Raw genomic sequence first — 22,078 nt, 5'->3', positions numbered from 1 at the left:
ATGGGACAGTTTCTTCTCTTTGATCTACATGGAACATCAAGGATCCACGTTCAGACATCATTCTCTGTGTGTCTTATGACACATCCTTCCCTTATGTGGCAGTCCCAGCTCTGCCCTGCTATCGATAATCTGAACCTGTCTCTGTTTGCTGAGTGTTCTGCTAGCAAACAGATCAGATCAGCCCAGGCACAATATGGCTTTTTATGTGGATCATTTAATGCTCGTGGATTAGGGAAGCACGTCTCTGAGGTAAGGCAATCAATGCGAGAGCTTAAATGAAATGGGATGTGTGGAAGCAGTGGCAGTACTAGCCACACACACACAAATGTATTACAGATGGGAATTATCAGAGCTTCTCATAGCACCACAGCATGGTAGAGTTGGAAGGGGCCACGAGGGTCATCAAGTCCAGCCCCCTGCAATGCAGGAATCCTTTTGCCCGATGTGGGGCTCAAACTCACAACCCTGAGATTAAGAGGCTCACGCTCTACCGACTGAGCTATCTCTTTTAGAATTTAGAATACCCACAAATCCAAAGCTCCAGGCATCCACACTTCAAATGCGTCCTATGGGAAATGTAGAGTGGAGTCTCCCGTCCTTGCAGGTGGCTCTTAGCTTTTGGATTTCACGTGTTCATTCACACACACACACACACATTTATGTATGTTTACACTCCCCAACCAGCACTCTGTGTGTGTGTGTGTGCGCGTGTGTGTGTGTGACACATTTTGGGAACTGCTTTTACAGTTACCCTGTAAACGGGTTGGAAGGAGCTAGTTTATTATTTATTTTATATATCACACCGTAACTTCAAGGAGCTACATGCTTCTCCCCTTTCTCATGTTTTCTCCTCACAACAACCCTGTGAGGTAGGTTAGGTAGAGATTACGATGACTGGCCCAAGGTCGCCTGGTGGCCAAATGGGGATTCGAATCCTGATCTCTCAGGCCCCAGGTTAAGTACTGCACTACACTGTCTCAGTTGTGTGAATTGATCCTGATTAGGAATCAGGAACCTAGAAAGCTGCCTTCTGGCTAACTTAGTATTCCCTGCACTGACTTTCTGTGGCTCTCCAGGGTTTCAGGTGAGAAAATTGAAGCAGGGGTCTTCTGCATGCAAGTCAGAAGCTCTGCCTCTGAGCTCCTTCCCATTAACTTTTCCTGGCTTTTGTCACCCTCCCCACCAATTGCATTTCCGCAAAGATCCTGGTTGTTGGGTGTAATCTTTGACGCCTCCCTTTCTATGGAGGCGCAGGTTACAGCTACAACAAAGGCGGCATGTTTCCATCTCCTCCTTACCTCTCTTGCCCTGATCCCGCCACTGTAATCCATGCGACGGCCACCTGCAGGCTTGATTATTGTAACTCACTCTACGTGGGGCTGCCCTTGAAACTGACCCAGAAACTCCAGCGGGTGCAGAATGCCGTGGCGAGACTCCTTATGGGGTCCCTGCTGCAGGATCACATTCACCCAGTGCTATACCAGCTGCACTGGATCCTGGTGGAGTACAGGATGAGGTTTAAGGTGCTGGTTTTAACCTTTAAAGCCCCATACGGCCTAGGACCCTCGTACCTACGGGACCGCCTCTTCTGGTCCTTAGGGTCTGCTAACAACACCACCTTGAAGATCCTGGGCCCCAGGGAAATTAGACTGGCCTCGACTAGAGCCAGGGCCTTTTTGGACGTGGCCCCGGCCTGGTGGAATGCTCACCCACAAGTGACCAGGGCCCTGCGGGATTTGACATCTTTCTGCAGGGCCTGCAAGACAGAGCTGTTCCGCCAGGCCTTGGGGGGGGGGGATGCAGGTTGACTTACTTTCCTTTGTATAAAACAAGCCCGAAGGAGGCCCCCAACCCACTCACAGGAGGTCCTTGTATGATCAGTGGAAACAGTTGGTCCTGGCAATTATTAACCACTCTCAATTCCACCCTGTTAATTGCCACCTGCCCAGATTTCAACTTGTCTGAATTAATTTTAAGACGTATTTGAATTAATTGATGTCTGTTTTTATGCTTATTGTGTTGTTTTTATGATGTTAGCCACTCTGAGCCCGGCCTTGGCCAGGATACAAATAAAAAAATATTATTAAATTTATTATTATTGTTCGCACCAGCTCTCCTCACTCACTGCTGCTCCCTTGCCTGACTCCATCCAGCCTTTTCCCTCCCCCAGGTATGACTGCCAGCTTCCTTCTCTTTACCTCTCTACCGCATTGCTTCTTCTCTTGCCCACGGTCTTTCCCTGCCTGCCATTGTTGCTGCTGCTTCTGTTACCTCCCCTCCATCATCAACCCCATTGTTGTCCTTAGGGTGACATTAAATGGCCAGCGAGTTCCTACTTTCCCACTTTGCAGTGCACAGAAATCTGGTTCTTAGCACTTGCCACAGACTTGGAGGCCTGGATAGTAATGGAGCACCCTCCTCCTTCATGAGCAAATTCAATCTGTCCCCGATGGCTATTCACTAAAATCAGGTGCACATCTCAATTGGAACCTCATCCATTCTGGCCATTTCCCAGAATGAAATATGGCACATCAGAGGGGGAAGTATAGGACATCGGGGAAAGGAAATGCATCAGTACGTCAAGCGAGCTTGTTAGGAGATTGTCAATGTTCTCTGGTCTGCGCAGATTGCTAACTGCCCTTCTTGGAAACAGGAGACCCATTAGAAGAAACAGGATAATCCCGCTGCCAAAATTGGAAGGGGTAGATATTTATTTATTTTTGTAAGCAAAGCAATCTCATCTCTCACCAATTCCCCATTTCTTAGTTCTTAATTTTATATTAATGTTGCGAGCGTTTCTTGTGCTCATTAAAAATCACAGGAGCAGCCCGCTGGGGAGTTTGCAAGGCACATTGAAATAAACGGAATGTGACACAGCCATAAATGCTTTTCCATTTGCTAACTCACTGCACTCAATAAGTTCTCAGTGAACAAGGCCTGTTGTTCCAGTTTGCCTCGTCCCTTGAAACCAGGAGCACAGGGAATTCAAGAACAATGGATTTCCTTCCCCAAAAGATGTATCTTCCCATTTTGTCACAAAGTGCTGATGCACTGCTATTAGCTGTGCAGGGTGCACGACAGCAACACCTAGTGACAGATAGGGAGTATGACAAATACTACAGCGCTGTATTTAAAACATTGGCCAAAGAAGGAGAAGCAGTGAAGGGTGTAAATATTTTAAAAGTCAGAAGGAAACACCCAAATATTCCAGAGAGGATATATGTTTAAACAAAAATCTGTAGCCATTAAAGACACTCACATAGTTATGATTCTTTAAACTCTTCCCATCAGTACTAGAATGATGTACTGCTGTCATGATGTTTGGGGTATGAGCACCCAGTTTGATGCAATCCAGACCTATACAAATTTACCAGGGAGTAAGTTCCATTGAACACAACAGGGCAATTCACGGACTAGTATAATTGCACTGTTATTTAAATACGCCTGTTCACAGAATACACCACAGTTGTTTACAGATTCAAAACACGACCATTCTTCATTCAAACCAAGCAGAAACAACATAACAAAATAGCCATAAAACATGGGATACGGCAGTTTTCAAAGACCAGCTGCAATCAATACGTTTTTATCTAGTCGGCCAACAGGGAGGCAGTGGTGATACTGTCGTGGAATGAAGTTCCAGAGCATTGGTGCTACAACAGAGAAGACCCTGTTCTTGGTAGTGGCCAATCTAGTCTCCCCATAAGGTAGAATCTGAAGCAACCCAGGCCCCATCAAAATATATTAAATGCTGGGGAGGCTCACATGGGAGGTGGCAAATCTAAAGAAAATCAGAGCCCCTAAAGCCATTGATGGCTTTAAAAGCAAGAACCGGGTCCCGAAGCAAATTCTCAGTCCAGGCAGATGATTCAAAACAGGTAAGATAGGTAACAGTTTGTTCCTGCTAACAAGCAAGCTACCATACTCTGTGCTAGTTTCAAGATTCCAAATGCTCTTGAGGAATGAATTCTACTCACATGGAATGCGTTTTGTGTTGCAGACGACCTGGTAATAATAGTAGAAAACCCCTTGGAAAGTATACCAAGGGTGTTGGATAAGATTAACCAATTTGGCCAAGTCGCAGGTTTCAAACTGAATAAAAATAAAACTAAGTTATTGGTAAAAAAATATGACAGAACAGGAGAAAAATGAACTGAGACAGATAACAGAGCTGGGGATTCTAACCACTGACCTTCTGATAGGCAAGTCCTAGGCTCTGTGGTTTAACCCACAGTGCCACCCATGTCCCTTATTGGAGAGAAAGGCTGGTGCAAATTCAAATTTTACTCTCGTGCAGACAAACCCAGCTCATCAGCACTGCAGGCTGCAATTCCAGCACATCCACTCACCACAGGGGCAAAGACTGAACCCTGGATACATGCAGCAGGGTGTTGTTACGCAGCACAGAGGGAAATTGGCTCTGAGCATGTTCTGCTCCTGCATATATTTCAGAGCTGATTTCTTGCGCACAACAGATTCCAGAAGGGAATCAATTTAAGTTGTGCCTGGCTGCAGAACATGAGGAAGGGAGAAAGAAGGCATCAAATTTAACAACAATGCACTAGGTCAAGGTGGTAATCATTGTAGATGCTCCTAAACCAACCACCCCAGAGATGGTGCCGTCCAGATGTTGCGAACCACAACTCCCACCAGCTGGTATAGCCAATAGTAATGGATGATGTGAGTTGTAGTCCCACAACATCAGGATGGGATCGGGTTGGTTGAAGGCTGCTTGAGTAAAATACAGCAAGACCGCAACTTATGCACACTTAACTTGTGTGCATTCAGCTTTATGTGTGTGGATTTTTATTTTTTAAGGGGGTGGGGCTTGGAGGGAAATGACTTTGGCAATCCCACCCGCCATTGAAGCCAATGTTTTTTGACTATACACAATTTTGGCTTTAGGTGTGATCCTTGATATTTAAGTAGACACACCTTATGTAGACAATCACCATCTGGTCTGTGCCCACTAGAGGGCAATACAAGGCCGGCTTGTTTTCTTTCTAGAAATAGCCTATCCTATTTTTAGTTCTGCACAAAGAAACTCCAGAGCAGTGGTTGCAAGTTGTGTATAGTGAAGCTCAGTCTTAATATGTTAAAAATGTAACATTACTTCACATTTTGGCATTCACAACCATGTTCCAAAAACACACACACACAAGCTAATAGCTGGCTTTCTCTTAGAAGACCCACCCAGGATACATTTCCCTGCATAATCTTTATCCTAAGTAAATGTCAGTGGACAAAACACTAACACTGCACACACACTATACTTTTAAAGCACATTGGAAGCACATTTACCCTCTCAAAGAATTCTGGGGACTGTAGTTTGTTTAGAATTGTTGGGAATTTTTAACTCTGTGACTACAGTGCCCAGAATTCTTTGAGGGAAAGAACATGGTTTGAATGTGCTTTAAAGCTGTATAGATACAGCTTTCATGCTTCCTGATTTGTGCAGATGCATCTAATAATACATTCAAATGCAACCTTGCAATCTGCATTAATCCCACCCCCCCCATGCTGGAACTATTTCTTTGGCGTGCTCCCAGTTTGAGAAACTGTTGCAAGATGCACACTGTGCATCACCAAAGATGACACAACTGGGATCAAATTTCCCACTAGAGACAACACCCGTTCCCAGCTTTTCTTTTCTTCCTTGAGATGTTGGATTTCCCTCTCCATCTTCCTTGCCATCCTCTGAAATCCTTCTTTCAGCAGCAACTCGTGTTCCTGGAAAGGTAAGGAGCACACAGAGACTCGTTCAACTAAGAATCGAAGAGCGAGGGCAGAAAATTACAGACACAGGATAGAATAAGACCAGGACTGGAGCAGAATGTCCACTACACTAGCTGGATATGAAAATGTACATTTTTCCAGCATGCTGCCAAATGAGAGGCACCCTTTGAGGCTGCGTACACACCCAGGTGTTAATAGCACAAAAAATGTAGTTTTGCTCAATCTAGAATTGTTTATGCTCATCCTCATCATGCTGCTTTCAATCCAGATTGATTCTAGATCCTACCATGCACAAGACAAGGGCCAGTGTGGCTACTTCACATGCCCCAGCAGAACGAACAATGTCATTGAGCAGCTATGGATACACACACCAACATACGCCCCATGGCTGGGACCATTTACGTCTGGTTTTGGGTGGACACACTGGGGGGTAACACATAATCAATCTGCAATGAGCTTTTGTTTTTGGAATTGCAGCGGTTTCTCAAGAAGCACTTATCAGGGATAAAAATGTGCAGATTGTTTGTGGACTATGTAGAAAAAACAAGGACTCAGTCTCCATCAATTCTAGAATAAGATGTTGTGTGTACACAACCTGAAAATAGACTGTCTCCAAGTTAGAATTGGTTTTCAATAATAATAATAATAATAATAATAATAATAATAATAATAATAATGGAAGATGGTGTCGGGTCAAGTCTCAACTGAGTCTCTGCTGCTTGAGTAGGAGCTCTAATGACCAAATTACCCCGATAAAAAGGCTCAACCTATGTAAATATCTGCCAACTTTTACCAGTAAAAGACTCTGGGAGCTGTCGGGTGGACTTTTAAGCCTCCCCTCCCTTTCAAAGCTACTTAAATCAGCTTAATAATAATAAACATACTCCCAGTATGCCTGCCTCTCCCAGTATGCCCTGCGGAGGACCTTAAGGTCCAAAAATAGCAACACCCTAGCGGTCCCGGGCCCTAAGGAATTCAGATTAGCCTCAGCCAGGGCCTTTTCAATACTGGCTCCGGCCTGGTGGAACGCTCTGCCTCATGAGACCAGGGCCCTGCAGGATCTGATTTCTTTCCACAGGGCCTGTAACACAGAGTTGTTCCGCCTGGCCTTTGGCTTGGAATCATCTTGATCCCCTCCCCCTCTTTCCTTTTTCCTTTCTCCTTCTGTGATGGAACTCTTATTTGGGGACTTCCCTGGATTTTTCCGGCCCACATAGGACCAGTCTGGATAGTTGGCCTTGGTGAAGTTTTGATGTTTTCATCCCCAAAAAGTTTTTTATTTGAGTTTCTACTGAAATGAGGCTGAATTTTAATGTTGTATTTGAATCTTGTTTTTAAGTTGTATTTTAATCAATTGTTTTTATACCTGGTGTTAGCCGCCCTGAGCCCGGTCTTGCCTGGGGAGGGCGGGGTATTAATAAAAATTATTATTATTATACAGGGATTTGTGAAGAAGCACTACATGAGTTGGATCCAAGCTTTACCTAAACAACATGTGACCTGCACTGAGAGGGTGAGGATATCTTAGGTATATAAATGACTGGTGGGGAGTCACTGAGAAGGGTAGGGGTGAATAGATTTGGCCCTGAGTGGAGGGAAGGGTTCCGCTTCCAAGCACCATCTTAATAAGATGCCCCAAAACAGGAACTGGGAAAATATGATCCTCCAGACCTTGTTGGCCCCTGAGCACTGGCCATGCTGGCTTGTGCTGATGAGAGCTGGACCCAACCACAAGCTCCCCACCCCTGACCTAAAGATTACATACTGCAGTGAGCGAGCATCTGCATCCGGCTCAGCTCTGTTTACCTTGAGTTTCTGCTCTATCATCCTGTCTGTTTCCTCTTCCATCAACTTTTTCTCTTTCTCCATCTTCTCCTTCAACAGCCGGAGCTGTTCATCGTGGCTTCGCTTCTCATCCTCCATCATTTGCTTTAGTCTGGCCTGCTCCTGCTCCAACAGCGTCTGCTGCAGCTGGGCTGCTTCGGCCTGAGCGCGCTGGGCTGGGGGCCAGCGAAGAAAAAGAGACAACCTGAACTGCTGGCAGACAGGAAAGCATTGAAAGAGCATAATCTGGAGGACCACCCCCTGCTACCCTATGAACTTGGCTGGTTTTACAGTCTTCACTCTTTGAGTGCCTCCAACTTCCAAGCTGAGGTGGGGACAGGGCCTGCTTTGTGGTGGCATCCAGACTTTAGAAGACCTTCCCTGGACATATTCATCAGGCTGCCTCCATTGTTATCTTTTAGGCATCTCTTATGCACCCAAGAGTTCACATGTCTTATATTTAATACTCTTTAAAACTTTGAGGGCAATCTGGAGGAAGGATCTCCATTTCCTTTACAGTGGTACCTTGGTTCTCAAACACCTTGCTTCTCAAACGCTTTGGTTCCCAAACGCCGAAAACCCAGAAGTAAGTGTTCCGGTTTTCATACGTTTTTCAGAAACCGAATGTCTGATGCGGCTGTTGGTTATTGTTTCCAGGGAGCCTGCACCAATCAGAAGCCACGCCTTGGTTTTCGTACATTTTGGAAGTCAAACGGACTTCCAGAACAGATTAAGTTCAAGAACCAAGGTACCTTGGCGCTTTTGTTTTTGCTATTTATTTTGCGTTTCTGTTTTTGAGGCTTTTTCGTTTTATTTGTTTTGTGGCTGTATGGAACCCAGTTCAGCTACTGATAGATTGATTGATTGATGACTGACTGCGGAAATGGATAACCCCCCCATCCAAACAATGACTACAATCAGTGCCGGTAAGAAAAGAAAATATTTTAATTTTTATCATCTATAATACTGTCTTATTTATTTTATGGTACAGTACATTGATTATTGCTTTCATTTTATGGATCAATGGTCTCGTTAGATAGTAAAATTCATATTAAATTGCTGTTTTAGGGGTTGTTTTTAAAAGTCTGGAACGGATTAATCCATTTTGCATTACTTTCTATGAGAAAGTGCACCTTGGTTTTGGAACAGACTTCCGGAATGGATTAAGTTTGAAAACCAAGGTACCACTGTATCAGGTCCTTCCAGACCAAAATATACGCCTTTCCCAGGGACACTTCAGAATTAAAATACTCTCTCTCTCAGGGTATCCCTTGATCACTCCTCCTACCCCAAGCCATAAGAGCCTCTGGCTACACAACAAGACAAGCACCCTGTAAGATCACAGACATTGCCCTTTCACCCAGTGCTTTTGGGGTTTTATCCTGCCCAATGTGACAACACCACACCTGTTACAATATCATAAAGCTAAGAGGTACCACAACTATAACCTGCTTTGCTAGGAGCTCAGAGCCCTACCAGAGCAGGCCAGAACAATAACATATAATTTATGATGTGTAAAGTCCCCTCCTCCAGTTCTGCACCTTCAAGTTCCTTCTCTTGGGCAGTCAAGGCGCGGTCCATTTGAAGGAGAGATTTTGCCACAGTCTCCTTGGATTTCAGGAATTCTTCAAGAGCACAGTCTGCCTGATAAAGGATCGGAAGCAAAGGTTATTAATTGAATGCAAAGATGGGGGGGAAGTCAAAGCAGATTACATGCAGGGATTAAAGACAACCAAAAAAAAACTTGGTGTATTAATGTAGCAAATAACTGAATAATAGTAGCTGGGGTCAGATGCTGAGAAATAGATGTTAGTGATCTATAATCCCTATCACATAGCTTGCAAAGAAAGAATGCCTCTTAAACTGATTGTACAGTGCAATCCTTGGGATGCCTACTCTGAATCAAATCGTATTTAATTCAGTGGGACTTGCTCCTAAGTAAATGTGCATTGGATTGCAGTTTACATCTACAGAAAGGGTGGCAATCCTCCCCCCCCCCCCGACTGATACCCCCTTCCCTACTAGGAAACTTCTGAGAGGTGCTTGCTAGTGGCAGGTGGAGCCACAGGTAAAAGTGGGAGGAGCAACATGTGTAATATGCTAGTTTGTTCAATACGCTAGTTTTACGCACAAACACACACACCCTTCTGTCCTCCATACAGGTAAGCAAGACACATAATGAAAGTTCAGGGGCATATTCCAGCAAGGCAGAAACCCTCTAGCAAGGCTAGTGAGGGCTGTGACCTGGGCATAGAGGGTATGGCTAAGGAGCTGTAGCCTAGGGAGAGTCCAGAGGACCAGAAGGAGAAGCTTGGATGGTCACAGTTGGCCCCCTTGGCCTGAGGCTCCTCACCTCTGGTCTACAGTCTGCTTCTACCCTCCATCAGCACCAGAATGCTGAATCTTTGGATGCTGAGGAAAAGTTGGCTCAGGTACTTCCAAGTAGTGAACCTACCTGAATTCCTTTACAGGGTACCGAACGGTATTCCTCCACCATTTCGTTCCAGTTCTCCAGATAACGCTGGTAGCCACCAGGAGCAGAATAAATTCCTATGTGGACTCCATCTTCCAGCTTCCGGTAAAGCTCCACCAGCACATGGTTGCAGCGGTCAAAGGACACCTGTTTGTTTCTCTCGCATAATTCTTCCTTTTTCTGCTTCAGCTGAAGCTGCCAGAACAAAGTGAAAACAAAACCAGTGGAAAGATGGTGTGTTAACGACGAGGGGGAACTTGCCCCGTTCTGTACCCTGTTGCAGGGGGAAAGGCATACCAAGGCCTACATACAATCAACAGCACAGATTTCAGTCGAACTGGAACTGCTTGTGCTGGACGTGAGTTTTATTATTTGTCCAACCACATCTTTCCTTGAGTTCAGAGCCAGGCCCCCTTGCCATTTTCAACCACCTGTCTATTGGGAGATGCACATATATTCGATTTCACTTGGAAAATGTGCCGCTTGCTGCTAGCTTAATGCAGCATTCTCTAGGCTATGTAAGTAAATGACTTGAGGTCAACTTGGCCTGCATTTCAATGTCTGTCGCTGCCTGGGGATAACATACAACGGTCTCCATTTTGGACAAAGAGACTCTGAGAAAACCATTTAAGTTTCAGGCAGAAGTGAAGGAGCCCAAGCCAGGAAGTGCACATACCATCAGCTCCCAGTTAGCATGAGAGGACTCTTGTCAGCCTTCTTTTAATATAATGCAGGTGGCGCTGTGGTCTAAACCACTGAGCCTCTTGGGCTTGCCAATCAGAAGATTGACGGTTCAAATCCCCACGACAAGGTGAGCTCCCGTTGCTCGGTCCCAGCTCCTGCCAACCTAGCAGTTCGGAAGCACACCCAAAAGTGCAAGTAGATAACAGAGCCGTCTTTTCCACTGCGCTTACTGGTGTATTGCGCCAGGGCGCCGGCCTCTCAGGGGCACCCCAGCGAGTGGGGGAGCTGCGCAGCTTTGCCAGAGGCCTCCCCTTTCCCTCCTACACACCTGCCAGCTGCGCCCTGTCAACCATATGGCTGGCGGGCGTGCAGCTTGCCTCCCAAGCGCCCACGGGAGGAGAGCGATCCCTGCAGAGGCTTGGGAAAAGGTCAACAACTCTGGGAAACGGGGGGTGGGGTGGAGCACCAAAGGGATCTTTGCACCATGGCGCCAGGTATGCTTAAGACGGCCCTGGTAGATAAATAGGTACCACTCCGCCAGGAAGGTAAACAGCGTTTCCGTGTCCTGCTCTGATTTTGGTGTTCCGTTGCGCCAGAAGCGGCTTAGTCATGCTGGCCACATGACCCGGAACAACTTCCTCGGACAAACGCCGGCTCCCTCGGCCAGTAAAGCGAGATGAGCGCCGCAACCCCAGAGTCGTCTGCGACTGGACTTAACTGTCAGGGGTCCTTTACCTTTACCTTTTTTATTTGCTTTGGTGTTTTAAACCACCTTAGAAGAAAAGGCGGCATATAAACCCAATAAGTAAGTAAGGTATGGAAGGCCCTGCTAGCCAAGACGTCTATAGCTATGCAACAGGATTTTGTCTAAATAAGCTTTACTAAGTGTGATCTTTTTTCACAAATGCCTGGAGATGCAGGGGAATGAACCTGGGACCTTTTGCATGCAAAGCAAGTGCTCTATTCCAGTGCTCCAGCCCTTCTCCAAAGTTCAGTTTTTAATTGCATTCTCTACCTTGTGGGCTTCCTCTCTGACCACTGAGAACGTTTCTGGTCCCATGACCCCATCTGCACTGCACATTTAAAGTGCTATAGGACTCCCATGAATTTGGGGAGCTGCAGTTGACTTGGAGAATTGTTAGGAGAGACCTGGCCAGCCAGCCTGTGAGGCAAGGTGAGGCGACTGCCTCAGATGGCAAAATCCACAGGGCTGCAGAGCCTGATGTAGATCTTTATTCTCCCCACCCGCCTTGTTCCTGATGTAGATCTTCAGGAGGTGGGGGCGCCATTTTGTGGTTTCCCTCGAGTGCCAAAATGTCTCGTCCAGCCTTGGTTAGGAGAGCCCTATTCCCCATCAGAGAGCTACAGTTTCCAGAGTGGTTAAAAAACTACAGCGCCCAGAATTCTTAGGGAGAAGCCATGGCTGTTTAAAGTGATATGAAACTGCTTCAAATGTATGATGTAGATGGGGTGCGTCTGAGGGGGCAGAGGACCTATATTTCAGCATTCTTGAGGCCTTTTTTCGGGCCTGCGAAACAGACTGAGGAGCAGGGAAGGAACTTTTAAAAAATGACCCTAAGTTCGGTTTCCAGCCACACTGGCAGAGACAATTGATGAGGCACAAATGAAACCACATATACCTCAAGATCCTCCTGGAATTTTTTAACCTGCGCGATGCCAAAGGCACGGGCCATGAAGACAGAATTGGCTTCCTTTTCACACTCAGCATGCACAGCCAGCAGCTCATCCACCGTGTCTGTGGGCAACGCCAACCGCTTCCCCATCAGTGCTTCGTAACAGGAAACGGCCTCGTGCACAGCAGCTGCGTTCTCAATCTCAGACAGGGCCACCACTGCGTTCTCCAAGCACGGCACATCCCCACTGTTGATAGCATTGACGTAGATCTTCAATAACTTCTCAAGCACTGAAGAGGGAAGGATCAGTGAAGCCACAGAACTAACCTCCTTGCACTGAAAGAGTAATTTCAGGCCCCAAACACCCATGAGTTGTTTGTCTGCATCAAGTATTCTGCTGTAGCTGCAGATTCACCAAGCGAGAGCAGAAAAGAGTTATCTTGCACGTAATAAAAAAGGCATAGTAGCCACCCATTTTCTATTTACAAAAGAAAGATTCTGTCCCTTGTGGCTGCAGGAAATAACTTGAATACATGTAGATAGCACTTGGCTGAAAAAGGAGGGAGGGATCTTGATAGAAATCCAACACATACATCCTCCCAGTTACTCTTGTTTGCCTTCCTCCCTTGCTCTCTCCCACAACTCAGCAATCAGGTGAGTTGTTTACATGCAACTGAGGTCTTGGCCACACCAGAGCAAAATGTGGATTTGCACTTACTTACCTGTCTCCCCATTAAAGTAGGGGCATTTGTTGTCCTGGACATTTCTGTCACGGCTAAAAATTGGCCGCTGTTTCTTTAATGCTAAAAGAACTAAGTCAGCCTGAGTCAGCGGCCTACAATGACTCACGCAACTTTTAACCAAATTGTACCTGTATATATAGAGTGCTCAATGTTAGTGTTGGGTGTGGGTTAGATGGTAGAAAGCTGGTTGCGTTTGGTGTGTGTAAAAGCTGTCGGTCGTGGTTGGAGAAGAAGACTTTTTAAGAATAAAAGCAGCAATACTCTGCAAGAATACTCTTTCTCAAAGACTCTTTTGTGCCAACCAAGGTCTGAGGACTAGGCAAAGGAGTAGAAAGGAGGTCAGAACCTTTTCTTTTTCAAACACTGACAATTTCCCCTTTTAAATGCAGGGCACAGTTGATCCTTGGAAATTATGAAATGGCCAGGTTCAAAAAAAAAATGTACTTTAAAGAAGGGAAAGGGGGAGACAAGGGGAACACTGAAACAAGAGAATATGTCATGTGAACACTCCTAGATTAATGGGGAGACAGCATGTGCAAATCCACATTTTGCTCTGCCCTGGGCAAGTCCTTAGTCTGCACCTGCTCCAGCTGAGAAGTCAGGGCCGAACCAACCATTTTCTGCTGCCAAGTGGGACCCTACTGGTTTCTGATGTCACCTGATCCCTAATGGGCTGGTTTGAGTAACACCCTTCGTCCTAAGCCAACTAGAATGGTGGTGCTGCTATGCAGCAGACATTGCAACATCCACAAGCTGTTCTGCTGACAGAGGGGAAAAGGTTCCACCAATGAAGTTCCCGGTTTGAGACTTGTTATTACAGCCATACCTTGGCTCTCAAACGGAATCCATTCCGGAAGTCCCTTTGACTTCTGAAAATGTTCAAAAACCAAGGCACAGCTTCCAATTGGCTGCAGGAGCTTCCTGCACTCAATCGGAAGCCATGAAAGTGCATCGGATGTTCAGCTTACAAAAAAAAGTTTGCAAACCGGAACACTCATTTCTGGGTTTGCGGTGTTCAGGAGCCAAAACTTTCGAGTCACAAGGTGTTTGAAAACCAAGGTACAACTGTAGTATCATCAGAACTACACCGGGCAAAAGTATCTACATCTCAAATCCAAAGTGCAACAGAGGTCACTGACTAGCACTAAGGTGTGTTAGGTGTACTGTCAACACCTGGAGAGCTCTGAGGTGTTCTGTACAATGGTCAATAATTGGTTTTTATTGGTTGGCATCCACCTGTCTCGAGAGACAACGGAAGAGTGTGAAATAGCTCCTATTGAAATGGTTTCCAACTGCCACCTGTCCCAACCTACAAACTTGCAAAAGCGTTCCTTACTTCTCCCTGTCACAACTTGGCCTCCTGGAACTGTCTTGGGTCGTGATGTCTCCCAGATGTGTTGGCAGAAACGGCCCACCGGCTCCAAGAAATCTTCCTCCAAATCATCTTCTTCCAGATGCTCTAGCTTATGCAAATTCTTCTTGTTAGCTGGACGGTCAAACGTGAAACATTTCCGTGATGGAAAGAATTTGCGGATACATGACTTGGGCATGTTGAACTTCTGGATTTGCTTAGTGTCACCTAAGGAAAAAGTGTGAACACACAAGACAATTTGTTAACAGAAAACATGCCATTCATCTCCACAGTGGGGAAAACTTATTTTGTTACCTATACACATTCAAGTTTCCATGCTGACTCAACATCTGAGGACCCAGGAATTACTGTAAGCTGAGTTAGGATATTGCTCTCTGTCTCAGCACTGCAAATGTGATGGTATAAATGACGCTTTTGAGCATGTACATGCAGCTCACACATGTATATGTGAGATTATTGGGCAAGGCATCTAGGTCAGAGGGGTTTCAGGAGGCCCAGTCCAAATGCACAAGCAACATGGTACACTTGGCAGTATGCAGTTTTGATGTATTGTTGTGATGTACCCATATGTGTGCTCCATCAGGCAAGTCGCATGGGGACACTTGTTAAACCTATTTGGCCCTCAATGGGTACATGACTGGTCATATGCACCCACTTGAATTTTAGACCCTTATTCTTTACATCAGTTGTATGCCTCCACATTAATAGTGTCCTCTAGGCTGTTAACAAGCCCCAGCTTTCCCTCCCCATCTCAGACGCTGCCTTATCTTTTTGCAGTTATTGTACCTTTCTGCAGTCTCAATGCCTCCTCCAGATACCCGTCCTCAGTGATGGGCTGTCCATCTATCTTCAGCTGTAGTGTGAAATCCCGCACTGCCCAGATGAAGTCTGGGAAGAAACGGATAAATTCGGCAGAGTTCTCCTCCTCTGTATCTTCCCTGGGGGAAGCTTTTGCCTTAATCTTTTTTGTCAGCTCAGTGACATAGCTGGGGAGTGCTAAGGAAAACAATTCCAGGGCTGGTCTGGGGATTTGCAATATGAACTTCAGCCAAATCATGAACTGGCTAGACCTGTCTGTAGATGCAGTACTGGCTGGAGAATGAGTTGACCTCCTAGCAGGTGCAGCAAGATTTTCTACACTACAGACTGACCACCTCTTGCAGTTGTGGTTTGGGGAAAGCTTTGTGGCAAGGGACTTATTTTAACATCGTGGCCTTATGCCCTGCTGACAGCTCTTATTATACACCTTTATGTCAATTCCTGACTCCACCCCTTCTAGGATTCCTAGCTTCCCTACTCCTTCCACCTATCTGTCAGTAAGACATGCCCTCGGGGGTTTCCCAACTCTCACACTGTGTCTCAATGAGCTCCTCACCCAGCACCTGATCCTTGGGGTTTGCCTAACCTGCCCATCAGCTATGTCTTTCTATGTTTCTTTTCCCTTCACCCAGTTCCTGAGCAGCTCAGTTGGTCAGTGTGTGGTGCTGATAACGCCAAGGTTGCAGGTTCGATCCCTGTATGTGACAGCTATATATATTCCTGCATTGCAAGGGGTGGGCTTCCAACTATACAATTCTACGATTCTATGGTTCTATTTGTTCCGAGACAGACCAGGAGAGTTCATTCCACTTGATTCTGAACCCAAAGACGACACCTACAGCTTTTGCTCTAATCTTTTTTGTCAGCTCAGTGACATAACTGGGGAGCGCTAAGGAAAATAATTCCAGGGCTGGTTTGGGGCGTTGGACCTGAATTCAGCCAAACGATGAACCTGTTTGAACCTGCAGTTGTGGGCTAGCTGGCAATAATGATAGGGCTTTTGAGCAGAGATTTACACTACAGACAGACCACATATCGCAATTGTAATTTGGACAGCGTTTTGTGGCAAGGGGCTGACACCTCTCGGTTTTACACCTTAAGGCCTATTCCTGATTTTATGCCTTCTGGAGTTCCTGCCTGCCCCCCGCCCATATCTGTAAAACATGTATAGCTGTCAACTTTCCCCTTTTCTTGCGAGGAATCCTATTCGGAATAAGGGAATTTCCCTTTAAAAAAGGTAAACGTTGACAGCTATGAAAACATGTCTCTGGAGATTCCCAGTTTGCGGCTGTAATCACTAATCCACCCCCCTCACAATGTGTCCCAATGAGCTCCTCACCCACCTTCCAATCCTGGGAGATTGCCTGCCTCTTCTATCAGCTACATCCCCTCTGTTTCTCCTCCTCCACCACCCCGTAGTTCCTCAGCATCATGCAGACCACTCTAAGCATCATGGAGTCTCAGACCAGGAGAGTTCATACCACCTGCTTCTGCATCAAGCAATCTGTCTCCCATGGAGTGAAACCCCTAGAGGGACACCCTACAACTGCCTCCTCCTAGATCCTCCAGGCCAAGCGTGCAAGCCCAGCTGGGATTTCTGATGCCCCAAAAGGATACTGCAGGTTCTCCAGGGCATTTTGGTCAATGGTGCCCACGCTGTTGTACACCAGGGTGCTGCTGAGAAGAATGGCCAGGGCAAAGATCCACGAGTCGTTCTGTCTGTTTCCCTGAAACATAAAACGGGGCTTTCGAGGACATCCCAAGAGTCCATCACCCCAAATCCCAATGCCCCATTGACAGCTGCACTCTTTCCTCTGGGAGCTGCATGTGCAGAGATAGCTACTTCGAGGTTTGTGTTGTTGCTTTTCCGCTGCTCCCGTTGCACCAGGTTAAGGAATTCTTGGAAATGAATGCAGATCATAACTTGCTTGCAGCATCTTAGACTGCACTTGGAAGCCTTGCAGAGGCATATTGTCTAACTGTTGGCAACTACCCCACAAGCACCAAACAGATATGTTTAGGGTTTTTTTTACATCCATGACACTCAGCCTGTCACACATCCTCCATAGTGGCTTGTACCAGAATTTGGTGACGGGCACAGGAACTCAGTATCCTGAGAATTTAAACTTTCAGTTAATATAAAGAGTAAATTCTAGCACACAAGGTAAGAGTGGTTAAACCTGCTGAACCACAGCGAAAGCTAGCCAGGGTACATGCAGCCAATGGTGGGCAGAGCCAAAAATAATGATCAGCAGAATTTCCAGGACTGCACCACTCTTGTTCTTCTTACCTCTCAATCACACACACACTGTGGAAGAAGCAGCATTTTCCATTTAGGTGGTGCAGAGAACAAAAAACCTGCGTGCAGCTTGCAAAATGAGCAAATAAATGCAAGGCTGCTTACCATTAAGGCCACGGATTTCAGGGGAAATTTTTTATCATTTCAAGGCGATGAAAACACATCCCACACAGTTGACTGCAGAATCACTGTTTGTGTCTGCGATGACTAATTACCTTGTGTGGCACAACTCTGGCAAGTGGAAAATGTGCCCTGGCACACCCAGGGCAATTATTGCTGGAAACAAGCCTGAAACTGAAACCTTTGTTGATACAAAACATTAAATGTTTCAATTTCATTTTTGCTGTCTAATGTGTCCCAGGAAAACTATAAATATAAAGCACCTGTAGGGCATTAGTAAACACGACCCCATTGGCATATTAAAATATCATGCCTACATCGAGAACTCTCATTCTTCAGTGAAGCATTATAGTTCATTGTAAACTTCCTTGAGTGGCAGCATTTTCTGTGTACTTAAAATGTTTTTCAGAGCTGCGCCTTGTGTCAATGAATTTTCACTCGGGTAAACATGATACACGCCCCATTTGCAAACCACAAATACCTGCACCAAGAACCCTTTAGTTTTGTAATAAATGTTGGCCCCTCCAGCAGAAGAGGCTAACTTTCTTCACTTTCCCCCAAGGGCCACGTATGGCCAACCTTCTGGAAGTCACATGTCAAAGTAGGTGTGGCAAAATTATAAAAGTGGGTGCAGCCATCTTTAAAAATGGCATGTTTGGGGCGGGGACAACTTGGGGGGCCAGAAACAGCCAGCTATATCCACCCTTGCTTTTAACCTACTAACAAATTCTGGGTTACAGGAAAATTCCAAAATGTGTAACACGGGGATATAACTGGCATAAGTATCGGCCATCCCTATCAATATTTGGCCAGGGCGTTTTGTCACAGGGCTTTTTTGAATGTGTTGGGCTTCTGCGGCCCCCACCTGAGTTGTCATCTCCCCCAGCTCACCTTCTGCACATCACCCAACCCTTCTGTGTCCAGTAACACCAGTGAGAGGTCTGACCTGTAGGGATGCGGAAGACACCACATCCAGATGCCCTTGGTGAGCGCCTCCACTGTGGTACCCAGACAGAAACCTGTGGGAGGAGCAGATCATCATCATCACTATTATTATGCCACCCATCTGGGTTTCCCCAACCACTCTAGAAAACAAGGGGTGCCAAGGTTGAAGGCTTTGATCCTGCACACAGTTTCTAAACTCTGGAACTTACTTCTGTGTAAAGATACCTAAGATCAGATGACAAACTCTCTTTGGTTCAAGGACCAGCTGCCACAGGGTTCCAGACATCCTTAGAGGACAAAGAAGACACCTCACAGGACTTTGAGGAGAAACCAGGACCTATTGAGTCCATTGCTCATATTGATTCTCCTTCTTATTGAACTGTACTCTCTTGTTGAAATATATATTGCAATATACTCACAGGAGGGGCTTATCGTTTTGGTGCCATGGAGTCTGCAAAGTGCCACTTGTGCTGATGTTTCTTCAGTGAGGCAGTTAGGTAATAGCCCTAGGATACCCCTTAAGATGGCAACGTGTGTTTCCTGCCATATTAAGGTATCTCCCTGCTCAGTGGGGACCTCTGCCCCAAAGTCCTTCCCATCTGCTCTGGTTCTATATAAATATTAATTTACTCCTCTTCCTCCATGCTTCTCCCCAGGCTAGGCAGAAAACCCAGGGGCTCTGATACCCCGTTCCAGACACACCAGACACATCTGCCTTGCTCCTCATGCAAAGCTGCTAGACTCCAGCCCCTCCCTTGAGTAACAGGAAATATTCATGAAGCCAGTCACCTTTTCTCTTGCCGGCAAGCCTGTTCATGAGGTAGGACTTGCCAGTGCGGTACAACCCCGCAATGGCCACCACCACCACCGGCTGGCGGATCCTGGCAAGCACCGCTGCAGCCTCCCGGTTCACCACAAGCTTCCCATCCGGCATGTTCTCAATTAGGCAAACAGGAGCCGCCATGTAGACCTGCCCTGACGCCATTGTGCAAGAGAAGATGGGTCTGCAAAAGGAAAACAGAGGCGCTCATTATGCCACAGCCTGCTGCCGCCACCACTGACCCTAGGCTGGCACAGTAGAGGGAGGCCCTGATGCAGCAGGCGGTCTCCAAAGAACCTCTTGCCTTGGTACCTCTGAGGGCAGGGCAGGAGCTGGCCAAGTCTCTGCTGATGCCAGGCTGCCATTGTTGTTTGTCTCAAGGGTGTGCCATTCGCTCTCTTCCTGAAGAACTAAGGCCTGAGAACACAAAGCCAGTGGCAGGAGGTTGCTAGGTTGGCCGCAGTCAACAAGGGCGTTCCTGGCTCAAGCCCCAGAAGCTGACAGAAATATCTCAGTACGAAGCACAAGGAATACCTCTCTAAATAACAACACAAAACTTCCTTTAAAAGTAAAGTTTATCTACAGTAGTGGGAGCCCCGATTCCTTCCACCCCACAATCAGTTCAATTTGTGAATCATACTGGCAAATCAACAGTGCAGCACCACTTTAAAAAGATATTCTTAATACAAGTTTATCAGCTTATAACTACTTTCTAGTGAATGAAACCTGAAACATAAACTCGATGAAAGTTTATTCAGAGCTCGGAAAGTGATCCCCATACGCTTACCTGAAAGTAAGCACCGCAGGACACAGTAGCAGTTACTGCCGAGGAGACATGGGGTGGGGGCGTTGCAAGAGATACGTGTTAGCATTAATATTAGCAAAAGGGAGCAAAGTTCTTGCAGGCGCCGCGCGGGCGTCCAGCCCTCTCCCGCAGGCTCCATTGCAAAGGCCTGGGGCGATTTGCAGCGGAGGGAGGAAATGCTTAACCCTTCCCTTGCCAGCCACTTCCCCGCGCAGATTCCCAGCCTCGCCAGCTTTAGCTCCCGCCCACATGCCAGCGCCGCGTTTACCTCGCAAAAAGAGAGGAAGGGCGAGGAATCCAAAGCTACGATGTTTCGCTTTTTTTTTTCCTTTCCCCCCAGCTCGAAGTTTTCCCGGGTGGTTTGCAAAGCGCTCCCCGCTTGCCTTGGGTCTTCAGAGAGGGAGCGATCCCCCAAGCTCCGCCTCTTGTCTCGGTTGCGGGGCAGGAAAATGGTTCAAAAATTGCTCCCACTGCCCAGGTCACCCTTCCCCGGAAAGCTGGCGTCCCGTTGCCAATATATATATAAAAGCGAAAGCGAAAGCTCGCCGGCTGCCCTTTTCTCGGAAATTCACGCGATACCGGGAATTCACATTTCCCGGAGTTGAATGCTTTTCTTGGGATCATAGAATTGCAGACGTGGAAGGGATCCCGCGGGTCATCTAGCCCAACCCCCTGAAATGCCGCGGTCTCAACTAAAGCAGCCCGGACAGGGGGCCGTCCGCCTCTTAAGTGGCAGAGATAGTGCATTTAGGAGGTTTCTGCCTTGTGCCGAGTCAGACCGATCTGGTTACGTATTGCCTACACTGGCTGGCAGCGGCAACTTCTAGGATTTCGGGGGGGGTCGGGTCCTCTCCCACCTAGAGCTTCCCTCGCCCTATTTGCATTATACAGGCTGCTACACACGATGCCTTCGAAGCACTTTCAAAGCAGGTCTTTCTCCCCAAGGAATCCTGGGAACTGTAGTTTCTTCAAGGTGCTGGGGATTGTAGCTCTGTGAGGACTGCACTACAGCCCCCAGGATTCTTTGGAGGGGAAGGAATGTGCTTTTTGAAGGGCCCACACCACACTGAAAAAACAGTACTGCTGAGAGCAGGGTAAATAACTTTGACACAGGGGAAAGCAAAAGAAAAATAGTGTCCACACCCTTCTGGGGCACTAATTTTCACATTAGCACTTAAAACTCCAAACTGAGGAAGGAATGGTGGTTCAAAAGCTGTAAAAATCTGCTTTTTACTATTCAGACACAGCATCATCTTTATGATTGTCAGCTGATTTACGGGTGTCACAAAACTCCCCTCCCCCCAAAACTGTAGTTTGTTAAAGGTGTTGGAAATTGCAGCTCTGTGTGGGCATACTACAGTTCCCAAGATTCTTTGGGGTGCTTTTGAGGAGCTCACACCACACCGAGGAAATAGTACAGTTGAGAGAGGAAAAGTAACTTTTGACACAGGCTAAAGCAAAATGGAAGGCTAGAAGTCTAATGAACCAGCTGCTCCCAGGGCTGGCCCAAGACATTTTGCCGCCTGAGGCACAGTCCACATAAAGTAGCTGACCGGACTGGCAGCTATTATTTCAACGCTGGTAACAGGGCAGCACCCTCCAGCACACATGAAGGCAGCAGTGAGGCTTGCAGGTCTCAGGGCAGATTGAGGGACACATTCACTTCTGTCGTCCTAAAGGAGTGGCGGCAGGGGGACCTCAGTCGGAACTGCTGGGAAGGCTGCTGCCAGACCCACATTTAGGAAAACATGACCAGTTCAATCACCCTGGGTGCAGAGCTTTGGAAGCACCGCAGAGGACACCA

The 22,078-nt window shown here is 46.7% G+C and overlaps 1 protein-coding gene across 2 annotated transcripts; it reads right to left on the bottom strand.

Moving 5' to 3' along the window:
- Positions 1–3,435: 3,435 nt before the first annotated feature.
- Positions 3,436–20,753, bottom strand: LOC128418357 (guanylate-binding protein 1-like). Of its 2 annotated transcripts, none has more exons than XM_053397952.1 (11): positions 20,543–20,753; positions 19,439–19,653; positions 18,596–18,723; positions 16,903–17,012; positions 15,253–15,452; positions 14,431–14,673; positions 12,358–12,641; positions 10,016–10,228; positions 9,102–9,204; positions 7,543–7,736; positions 3,436–5,730 (listed from the first exon to the last, which is right to left on the bottom strand). In XM_053397952.1, the coding sequence occupies exons 2-11, from the start codon at positions 19,632–19,634 to the stop codon at positions 5,527–5,529; spliced, it is 1,875 nt and encodes a 624-aa protein (XP_053253927.1). In that variant the 5' UTR covers positions 19,635–19,653; positions 20,543–20,753; the 3' UTR covers positions 3,436–5,526. The 2 variants fall into 2 exon arrangements, with proteins under 2 accessions (XP_053253927.1, XP_053253926.1); XM_053397951.1 differs by lacking the exon at positions 20,543–20,753 and adding an exon at positions 20,257–20,461.
- Positions 20,754–22,078: the final 1,325 nt, after the last annotated feature.

Source organism: Podarcis raffonei, chromosome 8 (assembly GCF_027172205.1).
Source record: "Podarcis raffonei isolate rPodRaf1 chromosome 8, rPodRaf1.pri, whole genome shotgun sequence".
NCBI lineage: Eukaryota > Metazoa > Chordata > Lepidosauria > Squamata > Lacertidae > Podarcis > Podarcis raffonei.
This window is presented reverse-complemented; position numbering and strand designations above follow the sequence as displayed.

Coding starts and splice junctions, on each gene's coding strand:
- LOC128418357 (XM_053397952.1), bottom strand. CDS start 19,634: ATGGCGTCAGGGCAGGTCTACATGGCGGCTCCTGTTTGCCTAATTGAG. Junction 7,737..9,101: donor CCAAGAGAAGGAACTTGAAG/GTGCAGAACTGG, acceptor GCTGGCCCCCAG/CCCAGCGCGCTCAGGCCGAA. Junction 5,731..7,542: donor TGATAGAGCAGAAACTCAAG/GTAAACAGAGCT, acceptor TTACCTTTCCAG/GAACACGAGTTGCTGCTGAA.